Source organism: Stegodyphus dumicola, chromosome 3 (assembly GCF_044657685.1).
Source record: "Stegodyphus dumicola isolate Sdum_Otavi_A_Nest chromosome 3, ASM4465768v1".
Classification (NCBI taxonomy): domain Eukaryota; kingdom Metazoa; phylum Arthropoda; class Arachnida; order Araneae; family Eresidae; genus Stegodyphus; species Stegodyphus dumicola.
The window spans coordinates 50,148,187-50,172,388 of NC_140770.1; the positions used below are offsets into that span (position 1 = coordinate 50,148,187).

A 24,202-nucleotide genomic window follows, 5' to 3' on the forward strand; every position below is an offset into this window, starting at 1 on the left:
TTCATTTTATTCCTATGTTTTCCGCGCTCTTCAAGTTTGCTCCTCCAAACTAGCCCTTGATGAAGAAATAAATTATTTAAAAGCAATAGCTATTGACAGGGGCTGTTCACGCAACATTACTAATCAAGCAGTTAAAAAATTTTCATCTCAACACACTAAAAGGCACACTCTTGTTTCAGGAGATTATAAAAATTCTGTTGTCATTCCCTCCTTTCCATCAAGTAGCTATAAAGTTGCACACAGTTTGCAGAAATTTAACTTTCGGGTTGTTTATTCTCCCATCAATAAAATTCCGAGTTCCATACTCAAGGACCCCATTCCGGATATGAATTCCTGGGGTACTTATAGGATTCCTTGCCAGTGTGGTTTAATTTACATTGGCCAAACTAAGAGAGCCTTAAAATTTCGCGTCAAGGAACATGAGGCATATGTTAGAAGAAACGAAACACAGAAGTCTTCTGTTGCTCAACATTGTTGGTCCGAAAACCACACTTTCAATTTTTCTGCTGCCAAAATTATTCAAAAGACATCTTCCATTGGAGAACTGGATTTTCTAGAAGCATTTCACATTCATAAAAATCTTTCTGTTCTAGTTAACATGTTGAAGTCTAACGTTAGGAATGGAGACAAATAAATAAGCAGAGATTTAAAATGGCACCCTGATTATCAACAAATATGCTTTGTGAAAAGTTTAAAAAATGTTCTCCCACAATTTCTTTAAGAAAATTTTGGAACCACAGTACTTCCTTGGCTGCGTGGCACAATGAGAGGTACTCAGCTTCAACTGTTGACAATGCAGTCGTCTGTTGTTTCTTACTGCTCCATGAGACAGCTCCACCTGCTAGTAGCACCACATAGCCACTAAATGAACGTCTGTCAATCTTATCACCAGCCCAATCAGAATCACAAAACACTTCCAAATTCTTTCCTGTCTTTTGGAAAGTCAGCTTTAATTCCTTGGTCTGTTTTAGGTAACAAAGGATATGTTGTACACCAGCCCAATATTCCTTGCTTGGGCAATTATTGAATTGGCTCATGTAAGTAGTAGCAAAAGCTAAATCTGGCCTTGTTCCTCCTGCTAGGTACAAGAGCCCTCCAACAGCCTGCCTATATTTTAATGCTCCTTCAGCATTCAACATGTTATCCTTAGTGGCTGTTGTATATTTCATACCTAGATCTAATGGTGTTGATGCTCTTTTAGCATCTTGCATATTGGTTGTTTCCAAGAGTTCACTAGCATAGACACTTTGGTCAAGAGTCACACAGCTATCTTCCCTTCTGCTTATCCTAATTGAAAGAAGGTGATGTATTTCTCCCAAGTCCTTGATTTTAAATGTAGCTGCAATAGTATCCTTAAATTCCTGAATCATGAATTCTTTGCTGGACATTACAAGAAGATCATCCACATACACACCTACAATTAACTCCTTTTCTTTATTGAAGTAAACACAAGGATCTGCTCTGGATCTTGTTAGGCTCGTTGATTTCAGAAATTTATCGAGGTACATATTCCATTCTCTCCTAGACTGATTAAGTCCATAAAGGCTTCTCTTTAGCAAGCAAACTTCTCTGTGTGTTTTCTCATGCAGACTCACGGATGGCTGTTCCATGAAAATTGTCTCACTCAGTCTTCCATTTAAATAGGCTGCAGTAATATCAAGTTGATGAACCTGCCAGTCTTGCTCAACTGAGAATGCTAATAAAGTTCTAATTGATTTTGTTTTTATTACAGGAGAAAACATCTCTTTGTAGTCAATTCCTTTGACTTGGGTGTAGCCACGAGCAACTAAACGAGCTTTATATCTTTCCACTTGTCTATCTTTGTTAAGATTTCTCTTGAAGACCCACTTACATTTCACAACTTTCCTTCCCTCTGGCCTAGGCACTATGTCCCAAGTTTCATTTCGTTTTAAATTTTCCAACTCTTCTTCCATGGCTAACTTCCATTTTCTGCATCTGAACTAGTTAATGCATCTTCTAAAGTTTCAGGATCATTCACGAAAGCTTTCTTGAGTGTTGAGCCTTCATATTTCTGTTTCTCGGATTGTCAGCTGCACTGCATTCCACTTGTAATTCCATTTATTTCTGGAGGATTTTCTTCATAAATCTCTGAATTTTCCATGATATAATCCTTTGTCCACTTAGGCGCTGAAATTTGTCTTCTGGGTCGAGTCTCTTTTTCTGGTATATCCTCCACCTCCTTCTTTTCCTGTTGAGGGCCTTCGTCTATTACTTTATTTTCAACTCATCATCTTGAGATGAATTTCTTCCAGAAACTTTTTGTGGGTGCAATGTTATAATGTTTCCAGTCATGGAAGGTTTCTCTTCAAATATGACATCTCGGGAACAGATTACTGTACTGGTTTCTTTGATGTAAATGCGGTACCTTTCATCTCCATCATACCCAAAGAGATAGCCTTTAGTTGCCCTATTGTCCATCTTTCTCCTCTTCTGAACTGGGATATGAGTATAGCAAGTCGATCCAATGATGCGCATGTGTTTTATTCTGGGTTTCTTTCCTATGCATAATTCATAAGGGTTTGAATTAGGAACTGAAGACTTGCCTGTCCTATTCAATATATAAATTGAAGTACTGACGAACTCTGCCCATAGGAAAGCTGGAAAGTCCACTTCCTCATTCGAGTATTTGAGAGTTCTGACCATTTCTAGGACTGTTCTGTTCTCTCGTTCAGCACTGCCATTTTGTTCTGGTGTATACGGAGCTGTGAGCCTCTGGAAGATTCCATGCTTGTTCAAGATCTTGCGAACGGCTTGGTTGTCAAATTCTCCACCATTGTCACTGAGTATTTCTTTAACTGTATGCCCTAAGTTCTTAGCGTGAGCTATGAAATTTTCAAGCACATCTTTTACTTCTGATTTGTGCTTTAAGAAAAAACAGTATCGAAATTTGGTGTAGGCATCTTTGAAGATTGCAAAGTAACGGTATTTCCTAAATGACTGATCAAATGGCCCACAAATATCTGTCGAGAACAACTCTCCAGCTTTTGTAACCGCTTTCCTGGTTCCAAACTTTAAACGATGGGATTTTCCGTATACACAAGCTTCACATAATTTCATATCAGACTTAATCTTAATATTCAACTCTTTCTCTACACAAGCTTCACATAATTTCATATCAGACTTAATCTTAATATTCAACTCTTTCTCTACAATGGCCTTTACATGCTTTTTATCTTGGTGACCCCATCGTTCATGATAAAGTTGGAGAGTTGATTCATTATTCTCAGTCATGTTGATGTCAATGTGAGTTTCAGGAACTAAGGTCTTCATCACGGCTTTGAAGAAACCCCCACCAGCATTTCTTGTTCCATGCAGAGCTATTTCACCATCTATTTTTAAATAGCAGTCCTTAAATGTTGATTCAAACACACTGTTTTGATTTCTATCTTGAGATGCTAACACAGAAAATAGATTTTTACTTATTTCTGGAACATACCAGAAATCTTCAAGATTTTTGATTTGATTCATCCCATTTACAATGGTCATTATCTTGATGGTGCCTTTTCCAATTGCTGATAATGACTTTCCATTTGCCACAGTGATGCTATGAGGAAACTTAAATCTTTTGAAGTCTATAAAGTAGTGCCTGTTATTTACGACATGCTTCGAGGCCCCATTATCAATAAACCAATCATCAGAATTCGTTTCTGCAGAAAATATTGTATCATCTACAGCTAGAAGTGTCATATTTGCAGCAACACTGTTTTTACTTCCCTTGTTTGGCCCTATATGGGGACTGGGTTTCGGCGGTTTTCCATTAGCTATCCATTTCTTGCATGTTCTGACCCAATGTCCTCTCTGGTGGCAATAATTACACTTGCCATTGTTTTTCTTGTTAATAGATGATTTCCGCTTAAATTCCGGATTTGCTATCAATGCTTCCTGATCTAAAGTTTCTAAAAAATTTGGATCTTTCCTTAATTCTCTTTCATGGGTGCACAATTGTGTGGTTAATTCATCTAAAGTTCTCTTTTCATCACTAAGAAGTAACCAACTCGATTTGAAAGTACGGTAACTGGGAGAAAGAGTATCCAATATTTTACAAATCAACAGCATTTCTGGCAGTCTGTTTTCTTCCTTATTTTCAAGCCCACTGTTCAGTTCATTCCATAGATTTTTCAATTTTGACAAATGAGCTGCCATATCATCATTTGACCAACTGAATTTGAAGAACTGTAAACATATGTTATAAAGTTGGTTATTGGAAGAGTCTTCGAATACTTTGTGAAGTTCCAGCCAAACGTCTCTTGCGCTGTCAAATCTCATTACCTTTTGTAAAGTGTCTTCAGTCATGGAGTTCGTAAGAACCATCATAGCGCAATTATTTGCTTTATTAAAAACCTTCATATAATCTCTAAATCTCTTTCGAATCTCTTCGGTGGCCGCATGATCAGGTGATCAGGCTCCTCTGGCTTCTTCAGTTTTCCTTCCACGACTTCTAAAGCGGTTTCGTGATAATTTAATACGAACTTAATTCTATATTTCAACTGAGAATGCTAAATGAACTTAATTCTATATTTCAACTGAGAATGCTCACTTTTTCCGCATAATGGCTGAACCAATATCTTCGCAGCTTCCATTTTTGCGAACTAATTTGCCGACTCACGTAAGGCTTAAGAACTGCTGTGTTAGGCTTACGAACTTGCCGGTAATGTTTATCCCCACTTCGCTCATAAATTTCCTCGCACAATTATATCATGCTGGTACCCATAACCTGATGAAGTCTAACTTTAGGAATGGAGACAAATAAATAAGCAGAGATTCATCTAAATTAACATATATTGAAACACAAAATGGCATAAGTATAGTAAATTCTACATGGTAAAGTAAAACGTTGCCAAGAGAAAAAAAAACTTTGCCAAGAGAAAAATATAAAATGCGTGTTGCCACACATGTTGTAAAATACAAATAGGAAATATAATCACAAATAAAAGTTATTTGCAACATGACGATCCTAATTCCAATCCAAATTTGCCTTCGGCCTTTAAAGAAATTATGTTTTAGTTCTGGTTTCACCAACAGATGGCGCCACTTGCTTATTCTTGTCCAGGCTTTCTTATCTTATCTAATTATTATTTCCTATCTTGTTCATTTGCGGTTTTGCAGCTGAGGATGGTGGTTCGGTAAAACCATTGAAACTAGTCCTGTGAAAATTTTGTAAATATAACGCTGATTTTTGTTGTTTGACTTCTGAATTAGTATTTATTCGGCGTGTCATTGTGTCTTAATTAAGTAACTGCTTTTATCTAGTGAGTTTTTGCAGGTGTTAGCTTTTGTATTAAGCTAAGATATTTTATCAAGAATATTTAATTATTTAATTTAATAATGTTTTTGTGAAAACAAGCTGAAACAAGCTGTTGATATTAGGATTTCATTCTTTTTTTTTTTAATATTTAAGTCCTGAAATATGTAATGATGTGCTAAAATTATCTGCTGTAAATAGATTTTTTTTTGTATTATTAGAATTGCAAAATGAAGATGATTCAAATTAATGTGCTATTTCTATAATATTAACAAAAATTAAGTATCATCTCATTGTTTTAATGAGTGATAAAATTGGCTTTTAAATACCCATAAATTGTCAATTTTTATTAATTATTTCATTGAAGTAAAAATATTGTAAAATTTGATTTTTCTGAACTGGCACAAACCAGATTTTTACAAACTGAACTTTCTAATTTTAGAAAAGGTTATCCAAATATAGTGGTTCAGTGTACTTTTCAAGTTCTTATTCAAAAGGGACTTGGAAGATACACTGGACACATAATTCTTTTTAATGATGCAGGCACATATAAAGTTACATAAATCAGTGTACATCACAGAGATCACTCATTCAATGAATATGATGAAAATGGTCCAAAGATTATCAAGCATAATTGTCTAAAGCAAGCATTGAATCTTTTCTAAGCATAACACACACAGTTTAAATAGAAAGTTTTTTTCACTTTTGTTGCCAAATTAGGAATCAAAGCAAGAGCTTTGGAGTGCCCTTTTGTTCAGAGAATTTGTGCTTACTTCCTACATGAACACTTTAAAAAGCATTCACTTAAAATCACACAACAAAGTCATAACAGCATAACCAAGGAAACAAATATCAATGTAAATTAATTTCTATATCACAAATTACTTGCTTTGATTCTAAATAATATGAATTAAATAGACTAAGTACAAATTATTAAATGCAAATTAAACAAATCACAATATAGGCAAATTTTTAAAAGAATAACAATACTACCAAACACAAATACATTAATAACAAATGAATTATAAATCAATTATTTACATGAAAAATTATTTGACAAAAAGGATATAATATTTTGCTATAGTTCATTAGCCACTACTAAGTTAATAAATTTAAACAAGAAACTGTTCCAAATTGGTATTCAAAGTAATGGATAGGTCAACTCCTCTTACAAACAGTAGGAGCAGCTGCAAAGCGTTAAGGGCTGGTTTTATTAATAAATAAATAAATGAATAAATTCATGGCAGACTGTTTCTCTGATAGATACATCTTAGCATCATGAAATTTAGTTTGGTTTTGGTTTATTTTTTATGAAAACCTGAAGTCTGCTCATGTAAGTAGTATTTACCACCTTGCTTGTAGTGATATTTATGTGTAACTTAGTTAACAGGTGGAAATTTGAAATCAATATTTTTCAAGCCTTCAAGGATTTTTATCGGCCTGTTTGTAGAGACGTAATATTTTTCGATGTCCTGAGATTAGGATAAGGTCCTCCTGAGTATGTGCAGTATAGATTTAAAATGCTGTAATATTATACTTTAGTAAAATATTGTAGGAAACTAACTGATCAGTTAACCCAATTACTTGAATGTTTATTAAATCTAGAAGTTAATAAATGTCTTTAATGCTGAATCCTTTTTGTGCTATTTTTGTTATTATTTTGTGGTGTATGTTCAGCCACTGCATTTGTTTGAACTGTATGGCTCTTTGAAACATAGAGATTCATTTATCTAGAGCTTGCTTATTAAAAGAAATACAACTATTTGTTAATATCACTAATTATTTTTCCGGACGATTTATTGAGATAATGTGATCATTTGAAGGTACTGAGGAGTTTGTTAAACTCAAATTTTTATGTGTGGCCAGTAGCAGTTGTCAATATAGTTAACAATAAAATCTAATTATTAATATCAAAATTTATTAAATACCAATTTTTATCTATGCAATAGAACTACAGGTCTGATTGCTGTTAGTTCGCCTTAACACTATTTCTGAAGTCTGCTTACTGAATATGGATTGTGGTGCAACTCCCTACAGTTTTTTGTAACAAAAGTTATCTCATTAAAAAAAAAGCTTATTGGAATAGCATCAGAGGGCTAAAGAAGGATGTTTAAGAATAAAATATGTGTCATGTTTTCAACATTTTGCTCTATTTTTTGTGTAAAATGTGTCGATAAATAAGACACATAGTTTGGAATTTTGTCTCCTTGTATTCGAATTTCATTTGCTTGGAATTGTGCAGTTGGTTTCATTTGTGGTTATTTCTGGACATTGCTGAATTAACTGAACAGGGACATCAGTCAGTCTCATTCTCTGAAAAGACTAGAAGAATGTAAATATATAAGATAATATTTTTTTCTCTCTTTTTGGAGTTCTATTGCTTATAATGGAACCATAAAATGCATTCCTTAGTATAAGTATTAAAAAAAAAAAAAAAAAAGAGAGATTGATTTATAATTTTGAATTTTTTATGGAAAATTTAAAATGAAACATTCTAGCTATTTCTAATATTGTTGACATTGATATAAAAGTATATATTTTAAAAAGCTAAGTTTCATTCTTTTGATTCTAAAGTAACTAATAGAAAGAATATATGTATAAATGTTTTTTTTTTTTTTTTTTTTTGGGTAAAGAAATTTAAAAAAACAGTTTGTGAAGAAAAGAAAAAACAATTAATGCTGTAAAGTGGTTGAATACAAGATCAGAGAAAACTAAAATGAAAACATCAATATAAATTAGATAATAAACTTGTTTATTAGTGGGAATATAAACTAATGGAAACAGTTATAATATTCGTGAAAGTTAATAGAAGGAAGTCTAGAGAATTAATTAATGGAAACAGTTATAATGTTCGTGAAAGTTTAATAGAAGGAAGTCCAGAGAACTGAATTGGTGTGAAGTCATGAAAAAAGCATGAAGTGATATTAAATCCTAATAACTTTAAAATAGTGCTTGTATTGTAAAGATATGATGAGAATAGTAACTTATAAAATTTTATCTGAGAGCTGTACTATTGGTCATATTTAAAATAGAATTAGCTGGCATATGGTATTTTGCTCAAGTTCAAATAAGCCTTTCTTACAATAAAATTCTTTTGATTGATAAAAGATATGCTTCTTTTAAAGACTACTACTTTAGTCAGTTGATTACAATAAAGCATGTGAGTTTTTTTTTTTTTTTGTCTTTCTGTAAAATGGATGCTTTAATGGAGAATATACCAAACGAACTGTCCCATATTCAAGTTATACATGGAGAAAGTTCGAAAGCTGTATGCTGCCAACCCATTAGTCATGAATTACACCAGGACTAGCTTTGAATGTTACCCGTCTGGACACTTACTTGTGAACATGCATTTTAATGAAAAAGTCATGCACAATTCCAAAACTGGATGAGGATTCCAAAGATTACATCTTAAAATATGATACATCACTATATTGTACGATAAATATTTGTAAATTTTTGAAAGAAAAGTTTCCAAGCCATTAGATTGGTCACTATGGATCTGACAGCAGAATTTTCTGTAAACAGCACTGATCTCTTAATCTTATCCATGTTTTTGGAAACACTATTGTTGAGAACATGGTAAATGTACATGGGTAGATCCAAAGTAATTCTAATCTACTGTTGAAAGAAATATAAAATTTTAGCACTTTATTTTTCAATATGATCTACCTGTACTTCGATACTTTTCATATCATTTAATAAGCAGCTTTTCGCCCCTAAAAAGTAATTTGAAGTTTTGTTCTCAAGACATTCCGTAACTGTTCTTTTTACATTATCATCTTCATTAAATCTCTTTTCACAAAAGTCATATTTTAGTTTAGAGAACAGTTAATAATAACTTGAAGCTAAATTTGGGCTATAAGGGGAATTCAAGCTCCTTAAACTCACATTGCTTCTGAACAGTACTGAGACTTTTAAATTTTGAATTGCTGAAAGAAGTCAGGGTACCCGTATTGCAGAGACTTTGCTCATGTGAAGTGTTCATATGAAATTTGCAAAACAGTTTTAGATAAACCCAGTCTTACTGCTGTCTCACTGACTATTAATCTTCTCTCACTCAATATTTCATTCTAGACACATGCAATATTTTCTGGTGTCATTGCTACTTATGATCAACCCCTACAAATATATTCTCGACAAATGTGAATTCCCCCCCTCCCCCCATTCTATCACTGGAGAATAGGAAGGAGATAAATCATGTGCCCTGTAAATATGATCCAAATGTTGCTTAATTTTTTGGTCTTTGTTTTATTCTTAATAAAAAATTTAATTACAGAGCAATATGCAATTTTCAATATTTAAAAACAAATTAGTGCATTGCTATTTTTTTTTCTTTACAAATTGGCCTGATGTAAATAGGGGTGCACATTTGCATTTTTGCCTCAAATGAAAAAATATGTAAGCATGGCTGTGTAAATGTAAAAGAATCACACCATTAAGTAAACTATTAACTTTCAGTATTTTCTGAAACAGGAATAAAAATTGGAACAGGGGAATTCTTTTTTTGTGCATGTTAATTGTAATTTTCCCCGCTGTATTGTGAATGTGAAAATAACAGTACAGGTTTTAGTGCTGTTTTATATAAAAATTAGCTATAGTTAATTTTTCAGTGTGAAATAAATTTACATTTTAGTATTATTAAATGCATGCATTATGGCTTTATATATAATGACAACTTATTTACTTTTGTAAATTTGTTATGGTAGTTTCTCAGACTTTATAAATTTCTGCTTTGATTTTTATAGGTGTCTTCAAGAAATGCAAAAGGAAAATTATGTAGAAGCATATAAGCATCAATTTACTCTTGTACAGTATCCTTGTGACATTTCCATGTACTCTAGAAATATATGTGGCACATCAATTATATTATGCAATTCATGTTTTCTATCTTAAAATAGCAAACAATGATGTTACAACATTTATATATCGAAAATGAGTACAGTAGTCACAAACTTTCAGGAGAGATAGAGTACGCCTACAACACTTCCCCACACATGTGGGAAATTACATAGCAGTGCATGGTCGGAAGAGCTTTCCTGGTGCGGTAGTGATGACAGAAAATGCAAAAAAAGGACACAAACAGCGAGACAAAACATGTTTTATTATATTTAGTACAGCAGAAACCTACAAATAAGAACAGAAATAAATAACAATCGTCATTAAAGAAGACATTGTTGTTTGAAATTACGACCCTGGACTGTTATGCAGGCCTCATTTCTCTGGTGCATGGAAGATGCATGATGCATGGTTCCTGCATCACAGTCCGGGTCGTAATTTTGAACACCTTTTATGATGTTGAACGTTGTCTCTTTATGTTGTTTTTCTTACCAAATAATAAACATGTTTTCTTACCACGTTCGTGTCCTTTCTTGACTTTTGTGACGTCAATACGATGCCAGGGAAGTGTTTCTGACCATGCATTCCTATGTGATTTCCCATCGCCTAGGTGTGCTCTCTCTCTCCTGAAAGTTTGTCACTGCTGTACTGATACAACCTGTATAATTAAATTGAAAAAAAAAAATTTTTTTTGGGCATATCAGTAGCTTTAATTGATGAAGTTTTAAGTGTATTTTTTGCTTGTTCTATTATTAGTTAATCTTATCTCCGTAAGAAGTATATATATGCTATGGTATTATTAAACAATTCTTAAGCAAAACTTTTCTTAATACAAATTTTAAGGTCGATTTATATATGTTTTCCTTGACCATTAATATGACATTTACCAAAATCTTACAAAGTCAGAAGGATGAAAACTGGGCTTTACCGATAATGTATACTCTTTGTTTAGATCTGCGAAAAATAGCTACAAAAGTAAGTTGTTTTTTCCTTGAGCAATGATTGATTTTTGTATATGTATAATTAGGTTTTTGATATTATATTATATTAAGTAATCTAATTCAAATTACTGATATTTTAACATTATTTAATCATTCTGACAAATTACTAATGTTATTCTAACATTATTTATTAAGTATTTTTATGCTGTTTTTAAATGAGGAAATTGCTTATGGTTGTTACTATAATATATCTCTATGATTTCAGGCAGATATGCAACTAGACAGAAAAGAAAAACCTCATGAAATGTTAGAGAAAGGAGCAGATCTACTTATGGGTTTTTTTAGAATATGTGTTGGAGATAAGTTAGTTATTAATTATTTAAATAAACAATCCTAATATTTTAAATTTACTCTGTTTTTGTTGTTAAAATTAGTTTTTTACTTCTTGTAATCTTTCATGGTGCTCGTAACCAGGAAAGGAAAAAAAAAATTATGAGATGCAAATGCTTTTTTTTTTTTTTTTAATCCAATTTTGCAGTTTGCTTAGATTTGTAATTTAATTCATGGCAAATTTTGGAAATGCCGTATTCATTGTAATCACAAATTCAGAGTTGTGTTTGCATTGTAACTATTGCTTCCTTTACTTTTTAATTTTTTTCATAATAATGTTTGATTGTAGAAATAATGTATTTCAATTCACAATGAAGAATATTTTTTCTTTTCGAAGAAGAGAAATTCCATGCTTATCTACCTCAAAATATGGTGAATTTTGGGCTCATTTCTATTAATTTGGCGCATAAATGCTGATCTGAAATCAAACTCAAAAGGCAGGAACAGTAACAATACATAGAGCTTCATGAAGAGAATAATTATTTTATTAAAATCAGAATAAATGCAAAAATAAAGACAAATACAAAAATAGGAATTGGATTTTATCAAATTAATGACAAGGCTGTATGCTATACTGAATTTGGGCCAGATGTTTTTCCAAGCAAAAACACCATAGAATTGTACAGATGCACATTAAACGTCATATATATTACATTACATAGTACATTAATGTTGTTACAAATTTAGTGTTTTTACTAGTGTTACAAGCTTGCTAGTTTTCCTTGCTTATTTGTAATGATATCATTGCACAGCTAGTTATTCATGATGCAATATAAATAGGTAACTATATTTTGCAGTTTGATGCATGTTTAGCAATTTGTAACTCTGTTGGAGAAACATATGAAATTGTTCTAAAAATCATTATCAATCTAAAACTGATTGCTTCATTTTACGTGTCTTATATATATATACTAGGCGTATTCGGAAACTAAGTACCGTTTTTAAAAAAAAAAAAAAAAACTAGTAAAACAATTTTTTCGAATCCAATTTTATTTTTACATGAAAATACATGTCTTAAACTATTTTTCAACATAGTTTCCGCCAATGATCAAACACTTGTCATAGCGGGTGACCAGTTTTCGTATACCATCATCAAAGAAACTTCCCGCCAGTTTCGATAACCACGACTCCACAGCATTTTTCATGTCATTGTCAGATCCAAAGCACTTGCCACCAAGCTCGTGCTTCATGTGCAGGAACAAGTGACAGTCGGACAGCGCCAAGTCCGAGCTGTACGGTCGGTGATCAAACTGCCCTCAATGAAACTGTCGAATTAACGATTGAGTGACACCAGCAGTATGGGGCCGAGCATTGTCATGGAGCAACACAATTCCTTTACTGAGCATTCCTCTTTGTTTGTTTTGAATGGCACACCTTAGTTTTGTTAAAGTCTCACAATATCGTGCCGCATTAATGGTTTCACCTCTGGGAAGAAATTCAGTAAGCAAAACGCCTTTCCTATCCCAGAAGACAGTGCACATAATTTTTTGTGATGACATTGTCACTTTGAACTTTTGTTTTTTCGGAGAATGAGTGTGTCTCCGCTCCATCGATTGTTGTTTCGATTCTGGTGTGAAATGACACACCCAAGTTTCATCACCTGTCACAATTTGGTTTAAAAAGTTTCTCCCTCGTCACTGCACCACGTGAGAAATGTCAGGGCACTACCAAGTCGCTTTGTTTTGTGAACATCAGTGAGCATTTTTGGAACCCATCGGGAACACAGTTTGCGATAATTCAAGCGGTCAGACACAATTTCGAACAAAACAGTACGTGAAATTTGTGGAAATGCCTCTGAAAGAGTTGTCATTGTGAAGCGTCTGTTCTCATGAATTGCTTCATCAACTTTCCTTACCAAATCATCGGTGACAACAGAAGGCCGACCACTCCGAGCCTCGGCGGGGACATTTGTTCTACCTGCATTAAACATTCTTACCCACTTTCTCACCATTCCATCACTCATTGCGTATTCACCGTAAACTTCTGTCACTTGACAATAAATTTCGGCCGGTTTAACATTCCTCGCGTTCAAAAATTTAATCACGGCACGAATCTCACAATCAGCGGGAGAACTAATTGTCTTAAATTGTCTAGTGCGCATGTGCGAGACGCCTACCACAGCACTCCGACGGCGCTAGAATGAAACGGTACTTAGTTTCCGAATACGCTGCGTATATATTATTCTTATTATTTAACCAAAACCATTTTACCTACTTGAAATATTGTTCATACTTCCAGATATTTTGAAAAAAGCTGTTAGTGTGAAATTAAAATTTACTAGTAGTTTTTGGTATCTTATAGTAAAAGCTCATCCTGAAAATTTTATTGCATTTTACATTTTATTATTTAATGAATTTGAAATTAAAAATTAATAATGGCAGAAATTGGGGGGGGGGAAGTTCAGCATACATCTTAATAAACATAGAATTAGATTTATTTAATACATTTGCTCTAATATTGATAATTATCTATTCTGTGAATAAATATCTTGAGTTATTATTCTCAAATATTAATGAGATTGAAAGCATATTAAAACAGCTTATAAATTTTGTGAAAAGCTAAGTCTATTGTTCAATTCTGCTATTGCTGCTTGTATGATAGAGCCATGTTTTGTTTTCTGATCTTTAATTTGTTCAAAATAAATGAAAATAGCAGGAAGCATGACACATAAACGAGTAAATATTGCCCTGTTATAAATCTGAATCAGCAGATAAAAAATTTAGATGTTTGAATAGTATACCAAAAATAAAGTTTTTAATTAGTTCATGTACATAAATAGAGGTATCTGACAATTATCTCTTCCTTTCCAAAAGAGGAAGAAATTTTTACTGTATATTAAATGAAGGGGAAAAATAAACTTTTGTAATACAATGATAATATCAAAATAAATCTTTATTTATACTCATATTTTTGGGGGGAGGCAGAGTTGCATTTTCGTTTGAAAAGTTTTGGTTCCATGTAACTTTAATTATCCTTTTTTATAATACCACAGTGCTTTGTTTAATAATAAAACATTTTATTTAAAAGTATGTTACACATTTTTTATTTTCTCAATGCTACAGAGTTTTGCTAAAAAAAAAAAAAATAATTAGAAATGTTCTTTTTATCCTTGAAGAATGAAGACATGTATATTTCTGGATTAATTGTAGTGCTAAAAATGTTGAAAATAGAGCAAATAGCCATTTCTTTTTTTAGCCATAAATGTAGAATAATTTATGAAATTAAATCTGTATATTTCCATTTGACAAAATTCTTTCAAAATTTATTTTTTTATTGCACTGTTTTACAAAATTATCAACAGTAAACATACCAGCAGAGAGATTTTTTATTATTGTAACATTGAAAAATTTTAATTGAAGTGGGATGGCATGGATGTTTTCATTTTCATTTTAATGTTCTACCCATACTATTAAGAAATAGATATATGTAATGTCTTTGTTTTTTTATATAAAAAATCACCTTGAATTAATTAAATTCTAAATATATTTCAGTTATATATATGAAATATAATTGAAAAGTTATTAAAATGTTAGGTTGCTTGCATTTGTGATACATATACGAGTATATTAGATTTCATTATGTATATGTACTAGACTATATGCATATATTTTAATGGAACATATATTTGTTGTTTTGTAAAATAGTGAGTTTTTCTGTATAAAAATGAGACATGAGAAAGGTAGGAATTAAGTAATAAATTAGCAATGAATTTTCAGTCAAACTGTATCGGATGGTATATAAGATTTAAATATCATGTAAGAAAATATGTTATTCTCTCATGGACATACTTTACTTGTATTATGTTAAATTCATTATGTATAAAACTTAGTATAATGTACATTTTCAAAAAAAAAAAAAAAAAAAAATTGTTTTAGTCATTCTAACTTGAATTCCAAATTGGGAAATTAGTACAATTATTTTCCTTTTTTCTTTTCTTAGTCGTTCATTGCAGGAAGATACTAAAAGATGGGGTATATTAAATTTAACAAACCAGCTTTTCAAAATATATTTTAAAGTAAGTTAAATGAATTATTATGGAATATAAAAGTGTGTATACTGATATTTAATGATAATTGTATGTAATATTAATATGTATATATTTGATGACTTTAAAGAAATTACACTTGCTTAAAATAATATTTATCTTAGACTTTTGTAGGGTTTTAAAAGTTTAATTTTTGTGAGTTTATTGAAATTATTTATAACAAAATATCAATGCAAGCGTAGAAGTCAATGAACAAGTTTTCTTTTGACTTATTAATCAGAATGAATTGCAATCTAGCATTAAATTCTGTTTCACCATCATAATTACAGACAATATTTTAGGATTGCCTAATATTTACTACTTTACACAGTATTTAAATGGGATTTAATGAGTCAATGTTAAAATTATTGAAGAAGTTTAATTTGGTCCTGTTTATGAGCTGTTAACATAGCCAATTTAGTCATTTCTATAGAGGACACTACTGGTTATTATGAAAAGTTTGCTGCAGGTTAATGCTGCACGATTCTAAGTTTATTTAAGCATGTTGTACGTGTCTGTAGCTATTTTACTCATTGTCAAACAAAAAGCAACTTCGGCTATATGCTGTCCCATAACCAAAGGACGTGAAAGCATTGCTATTGCTTTCATAATTTCTCTGTGTTATTTCTGAGTAATTAAGTGGTTTGTACAGCTTCTTTTTTTTCACAGACATTGCATGCCTTTAAGTTATGTAATGCTAATTTTATTAAATAAAAAAAATGCTCAGTATACATTTACTAAGTGATTTTTGTTATCTGTAGGCTCTTGCATTTAATTTTAAATTTATAAATGTAAGAAGTACAATATCTCTATATCTCTCTACTTTTGCAATTAGTATACAAAGATGTTATTGATATCTATCAATATCTGTATACTTTAGAGAGCCAGCTGTTTTCATAATTCTATTAGCCATGAAAAGCTGAATTATTTTCAGGATTATTATCTGTATCGGTTAAATGTCTATAATATATTCTTAAATTCTTGATTTTGAAAATTTTTAGGTAAATAAATTACATCTTTTGAAACCTCTGATTCGTGTGATAGAGAGTTCTAATCTCAAGGATATGTATCCTATTGCTCAGAGAGTTACATATAAGTGAGTATGGCAATATTTTTTAACATATCATGAATAAAAACTGAATTTTTTTAAATTAAAATAATTTGAATTACCTGAAGGTTAAATTTAAAGATGGAAAAGGAAGGTATTTGTTTATAAAAATTTCTTAAAAAACCTTCTTTATTTATTTAGTTACATAGATAACTGAAATTTTCAAAGAGATGAGGTACTGCTTGTATGTTTAAAAATTAACACTGATGTTTTTAAATAATCATAGTTTGTAAAGAAAGCAATTAAGATTCATGCAATGAGTCTTAAGATAAAGAATAAGTAAGTTTTTCGGAGAGGCTAGTTATTAAAGTGAAACTATTGGAAAATTTATTCATCATGAGTATTTATTTTGTCCCTGTTCGTTCAGGGCCAGTTTTACATTTTGTCTGTATTTTTAAAAATTCAAACACGAAAAGATAGGTAATACATAAAATATAAGTAAAATAATCCAGGCTTTTCTTATAAATACCATAGACTGCTGATTAAACAGGATAACACTGGGTGTGAAATCCCAGCAGCTAAAAAATACACAGGATGGTTGGAATAACTCATTAATCCTATGGCTAATCCAACTTTAGCAAAATAATACACAGGAAAGAGGAATAACTCATATTATAATGCACAGAAAATGTTGTTAATAATTTAGCTGTATTTTTAAAGAATTTTTTTTTGGAGAATAAGTTCATTTGGTAATACAAATTCTATAAGCATTAAAAGACATGCTTCAAAACCAAAAAAATGATATTTTCGTTCACGTTATTCTTGCATTTCAATAAGAATCAATTGAAAGTAAATGATTAATAGCTATATATTTAATTCATTTTTGCAGATTAGCAATTTATTTTGAGTGGATGATTTAGAAATGTTTATTCAGATAATGTAAATTAAATTCTGTTCTTTTTGTGATGAAAGCTATTTTTAAATAATCACCTGCTGTCACTATTATTATCTCCCATTTATTCTCTTTTTTTTGCATTTCTTGTAATCCCCCTCGGTGGTTTGTGATATTTTCCAGTAAGCTTTTATTAGTGTACAGTAAGCAGGCAGAACTCCTTTTTAGACAAGGCCCAGTTAATCCAGTTAATGTTCAGTTAATTAGGAATTAACTGTAATCTATTTTATTATTTGTTGTTATTTTTAGTTGTATCAAAGCAATAATTTTTAAAAAAACCCTCAGTATGACATATTCTTTACTACTACATATTTTCCCTAATATTGAATGTAATCAACTTTATATAATTTTGATAAGTGATATTTCAATAAAGAATAACCATGACTGTATGTTTATATGTTGCAAAAATTCTTTATTGGGGGGGGGAGAACCTGTTGAAATCTATGTATGTATTTATGTAAAAATATGCATTTATTGCATGCAAAACACAATTTCTTCTTGCTGTTGCTGCTGCAAAAGTATTTTTCAACACATTTGTTTCCTTGTATTTTAGGTATTTTGTTGGGCAGCAACAAATGTTTCAGAGTAAATTCAAGCTTGGTGAGTATGCAAGAAAGGGAGGTTTCCTAAATATTTATTTAATTTAAAATCATTGTTACACATATACGATTATAACTGAGCAAATACACTTAATTATTCTGTTGGCTCAACATAATATTCCCCCCCTTAGATTGCGTATGAAACCATGCCTACTTTATTTTCTCTGTCCTTGCATTAAAAAAATACACTGATTGATCCTCGTTAGCCAATGTCAATTGCACTGAGGACACATTTCTTTCCATGTAAACAATCTCTATCTGAAAATACCATCTGCTCCCCTGAATTGTACCTTTCTGACAATTCAGTTGTACCTTATCTCATGAGGGATGCGTCGCCTCATGAGCTTTATAACATACTTGTACCATGCAGTTAGCATGTACTAGCTAATACTTATCAATCCAAGTGACTTTTTCCCCATGCTTTAATGATCCAGTTATAGTGTACCTCATCCATGTTAATCTCTGTGCCTTTGCTATTTTGTAAACAGATATATAGTAGAATAATGGCTTCTCTTATGTATAAGGAGGAGGTGTTTCTAGGAGTTATCACTGCTTATATTTTGTAGACCTCCAATACTGAATTAGTATTTGGAAGATCTGCTTTTATCATCCAACATGGCTGGTGGCAAGTCCTTTCATCGATACATGATTACTTGCAACGGTAAGTTTTGAGCAGTGGTGCATCAGAACTCATGTATTCACAATATTGGTGTGAGGTGACATATGAAAAACCCAGTGGCTGCATGACTTCAGAGTGATCCAAGCACCTGGCCTGGTCGATCTAGCCAAATGTGCTGAAATGTTGTGGCTTAGAATCTTGAATGTTATTGTGTAGTATGAAGTGTGACGAGTTTCCAGTTGCATGCCTTACCTCGTTCTCCCATTCATCAAATTTGTGTTAAATATTTTCATCAGCATGCTAACTATCTGTAATTCAGTTGCTCACCAATGTATTTTAGAATAATTTACCATATATCATTTTTTGTTTAAAAAAATTACTTCCTTTTTTCACAAAAGTAATGTTCTTGGCAGTCATTTCATTTCTCATATGTCAATCTTTTATATATAGAGCTGCCTTATATGTAGCCCTCCCTAAAAAAAAAAAAAAAAAAAAAAAAAAAAAAAAACTGATATGTGAGGCCATTTTTTAGGGCTAATATAATAGTCTAAAATCTTTTAATTAGTTAATTGTTATTTAAACGTCTAATTTTTACATGAATGTCTGAAATTGTCAATTTTTTTTGTATTATATTAACTTAAATGCAGTTATCATTATAAGAATGTATATTAAAGTTGCTTTTTTTTTTTTTTTTTTTTTTTTTTTTTTTTTTCTTTTCAGCTGAGGAAAATCTATCTTTTGCATTTTTACACTGTCATAAAGATTCTAAAAGGAACAAAAGACTGATTCTAATATTCTTAATTACAGTTAAAATGGTTCTAGTAAGTACTACAGCTGCAGTATTTTGTACATTTGATATGTAACTTCAGATTTTTATGTGTCGGACATTTACATGTTTCTTTGTATATTTAGCATTTTAATTTTTCTTTTCTTGTGTATTCCAAATTTTATCTAAAATTTATTGGATTTAATAAATGGGTTAAATTCACACCTTCATTAGTCAATGAGTAGTGCATAGAGATTGCTTTAAAATGTAATAAATAGATCCTGTAAATAATAATATTACTTAAACTATTTAGTGTTTCTTTCATTCTATGTGACAAATAAAATGAGCATTTAAAATATAGCAACACATTTTTCTATTATTAATTGCTGTAATAGTGTCTCCAAATTATAATAAAGAAAGAGTAATGCTATAAATTTTATTCAGAAGCCATTTCTCTTAATTTGCATCAGTAAAATCAGGCAAAGCAGCAAACTTTTGCTTGGCTTACATTTAATCAAGACTGTATTGATTTTGAGTGAAAACATGTACAGGTCCCTCTTCATCAGGAGCAGAGAAATCTGCAGTGAAGGAAAAGCCGTGATTGTATTTATATCTAAAAGGAGTAAACAAACAGAAAAGTAATGCCCTCTGCCAGCATGAATAATAACAAAAATTGAAAAATTAAGTTAATATAATTTTATAAGTGTCAGAAATGTCTGGATTAAAGTTATTAATTAAACAACATATATCTTTGTGAATGTTGAAAATTTTAAGGAAATCCAATTTGCCAATGGAAATAGCTTTTTAGATAGTTTTGACAGAAAATTTGTGTCCCCCTGATGCAAAACTTTCATGAAGTTTTAGTTCAGCTGATATGTCTCAAACCATATTCACAAGATATGCTGTAAACTCCCCAAAAATTAAAGTCAGAAATGGTATCCTTAAGAATCGAACCATGGATTTTTATTGATAGGTAAGATTTATTTGAAAATTGAACTTTTGGAGAATCTCTGCAATTTTGTAACAAACAGAAGGATGAAACCAAAGCAGGACAAGGTTATAGCAGCCAACAATGTTAAAGCAGTACAAGGCTCTAATGGTGGAATGTCTTCTATGATGGCAAGATGAAAATTTTTTAAAGGCTTTTATCAATGGCCATGGGAGAAAAATCCTCGATCAATGGCAGCTGATTTCAAATAATTAAGTTTATTAGTTAGCAAAGGTATTGAGGAACAAAATTTCAGAGCACAAATACGTGATACTAAAAAGAAGCATTCTTTCCGCCTTAGCTAGGTGATATGACTCAGCATGTCAGCAGATAAACAGAAAAGTTGGCAAACAAACAGAAAAGTGTTGTTGGTAAAGAGTAGTCCTGAAATCAGATTCATTGTGAAGTATAAGAATATCAAGGTAGTAATATTGCCAAATTCAGTTTCTGGAGTGAACTGGATAGTTGGAGGAGTTGAATTTATAACAGACAAAATTTGAGATAAATTTTCTTTATTACCATCAAAAAACAAGAAAGTGTTGCCTATGTAGTGCATCCGAGTCAAAAAGATAGTTTCTCAAATAAATTAACCTCAAAATAATGTTTGTAAATGTCAACAAGTACAGGACTTGTACAAGTACAATAAGTACAGGACTTAGGCAATCCTGTACATAATCCTTCAATTTGTCAATAATTTTCATTTTGAAAAACAAATTGTGTTAACAGAGAGAGATTTCAGTAACAGAAATTAAATCATCAATTTTGGTATGTGTGAAATGGAATTCTCGGAGCCTAGTTTCAAGGTATTTTAGTTCTTCAACTGTAACATTAGTAAATATTGATTTAATATCAAAAGAAACTGTTATGAAGTGCAAAGTAGAAATATCTAAGTTTATCAATGACTTCAAAAGAATTTTTCACTGTGTGAATATTGTTAGAAAGTAAAGGAGAAAATGTGGACACTAAATATTTGACCAAAGGATATGTGCCTTTTCTAAGTTGGAAACTACAAATCGAAAAAGGATTCCAGTTTTATGGACTTTGGTGAAAGCATAAAAGCACAGTTACCAACAGGTGAAATGAATGATTTTTTAAACTAGTTTGGAGTATATGAAAAGATTTAGCAGATGTGTTAACTTTCATGAGATCAGAAGATGAAGGATCTTTAGAGATTGAGTGGCATAAACCTTTAGTTATGAGTTATGTGACTCCATCAATGTATGTATGTTTGTCTATAACAGTGATCTGTCCACCTTTATCAGCTTCAGAAATTATAATGTTAGGCTTAGAATGAATTTCATGTAAAGACTTCCTTTCCTTTGGCTAAAATTCAAAACAAAAAATTTGTTATTAAATTCACATTATGAGTAATTAAGTGGTGGATTGTATCATTCTGTGGTTCTGAAATTTTAGGGAATGTGAAAGGTTTTTCAAAAGGGGTAATAGTTTGAGGAACTGACAGTTTAGAAGTTATATTATCATTCTTTCATCTGATACTCTGAAAGATTAAAGTTAGAGATACTAATGGGATTATTATTTACAGTGGGATCATTAACAAGATGGGTGGGACTAACTGACTAGGGTGTGAGCTTACAGAATTTAGAAACAAACAGTTTTCTATGGCGTTGACAAGCAATATCTGTTCTGGACCAAGATTTGCTATCATTTGAGGAAAACTTAATGTAGAATTGCTAATTGTTATATGAAGGTAATATAATTCACATTCAATTTTAGAGAAACATTTGTACAGACGAAGAAGTGACAGTTTGAATTCATGCATAATTTTTTAAACATGAGCAGAAGATTTAAGACCTGCATTTGACTTATATAAATTTGAGAATGATATTCTGCTGTTTGCATTTAAACAAAAAAATAGGGGGGATGGTTCAAGAACTTCATACACTTAAGGTGTACCTGATAAAATCGGTTCCTGTCTATTGACATATTCCGAAAATGGAACAAGCACAAAAAAAGTGCAAAAATATAGCCCAGGCCAGTCAAAATAATATGAAGAAAAATATTAAAATAAAAATAAAGAAAACAATACAGTACAAAACAAAACAACACTATTGATACAACCAAAAATTAATAAAGAATTTTGCAGAAGAAAATGTGGTGATTTTTTTTTATAGTAGTGGAGAAGATTTATCCCAGATTTGTTATAAATTAGACTAATCCAGCCATCCAGTTAACATCTTAAACTTAATTACTATAAACTCTTTCTTCCATTTGTTTGCTTCCCAATGCTATGTCACCCAGCTAAGGAAAAAAAAATGACTCCTTTTTACATTTATGTTTTTCACACTGTTAGAATTTGTTCTTCAAAACCATTGCATGCTAATGAATTCATTTATTAGAAATCATTTGCCATTACTTGAGAATTTTCTCCCATGGTCATTGATAAAACCTTTAAAAAATTTTTAACTTGCTATCGTAGAAGACATTCCACTGTTAGAAATAATATTAATAACCTTGTAATGTTTTGGTTTCATACTTCTCTCAGTTACAAAATTACATGGATTCTCCGGAAGTTAAATTTTCAAATGCTTTTCTTGCCTATCGATGAAATCCATGTTTTGATTCTTAAAGATTCCATTTCTGACTTTAATTGAGAAATTTATAAAATATCTTGTCAGTGTGGTTGGAGACACATGAGCCAAATTAAAAGAGTATTTAAGGATGCGAATTTTATGTCCACAGCATCAAGGGGCACAAATTTTATGTCTGAAAAGGCAAAATTAACAAGTCTTTGAATCCTAATCATAGTTGGAAATTTAATCACAATTTTGACTATGGATCTGCAAAAAGTATTCAAAAAGCTTGCATTGGCAAACTGGATTTTCTTGAAGTTTTCAACATTCATAAAGATTTATTTTGTTTAAGTAATGAATTTAATCGAGTCCTTCTGAACACTTTTACAATTATATTAACTTAATTTTTCGATTATTGTTATTATTTCTGCTGGCAGATGGAATTACTTTCCTATTTGCTTTACTCCTTTTGGATATAAATACAACCTTGGCTTTTCCTTTGCTCCTGATGAAGAGGAATCTCTAACCTGTTTAGCTTCGGATCGATAGAGCCTTGATGAAATCTATGTGAAACACAAGGTTGTTGCTTTGTCTAATTTTATGTTTTACTTTGGCATGTTTCTCTTGTGTTTTGCATTCGTTATGCTAAAAGAATATTCAAATTTGTGAGAAATGGAATAATTTTAATGAGTGCAGTTTCTGTGCAAATTTTGAATTAACTTTGATTTAGAAAACCAGGAGTCTACTCCCTCTTTTTAATTTGCTGCAAAATATCTAAATATTTTATTATATTATATAATATCTAAATTATTATTATATTGCAAAATATTTAAATTATATTTCTTAATTTTGTTTAGAAGTTGTACTATATTACAGCTGTTTATGCTAAATAAAATTTTTTTTAGCATTTGAATATAAGAGTGCAGAGCCATATTATATGATAATTTAAATCTTTATTGTCAACTTAAAAAAAATTGTATAAAAATTTAATAGTATTGTTAATAAACTGTTATGAGGGCACAATCTATGATGGCTATTTGAGATTTAGCATTTTTTATTGTCATTGAGATTTAGCATTTTACTCTTGTCACTGATTAAAGATGATCATTAAATCATTTTAAATCATGATTATGTATGTTTTCTTTTTAAATTATGGAATTAAAATTAGTTAACTTCTAAAAAATATTACTGTTTAACTCTAAAACCCTGCTTTTAAAAAAGTTTCTTTGTTTGCTTTGTGCT

At 31.0% G+C, this 24,202-nt stretch overlaps 1 protein-coding gene across 2 annotated transcripts in view; it reads left to right on the forward strand.

Moving 5' to 3' along the window:
* PCID2 (PCI domain-containing protein 2) overlaps window positions 1–24,202 on the forward strand; it is a 55,172-nt gene that overhangs the window by 13,104 nt on the left and 17,866 nt on the right. The window contains exons 4-10 of one of the 2 annotated variants that reach the window (XM_035349944.2): window positions 10,012–10,077; window positions 10,981–11,077; window positions 11,309–11,406; window positions 15,343–15,448; window positions 16,459–16,553; window positions 18,011–18,057; window positions 19,396–19,496. In XM_035349944.2, the coding sequence (XP_035205835.1) occupies window positions 10,012–10,077; window positions 10,981–11,077; window positions 11,309–11,406; window positions 15,343–15,448; window positions 16,459–16,553; window positions 18,011–18,057; window positions 19,396–19,496 (610 nt within the window). The remainder of the gene's footprint in view (window positions 1–10,011; window positions 10,078–10,980; window positions 11,078–11,308; window positions 11,407–15,342; window positions 15,449–16,458; window positions 16,554–18,010; window positions 18,058–19,395; window positions 19,497–24,202) is intronic. The other variant, XM_035349945.2, reaches the window with a different exon arrangement.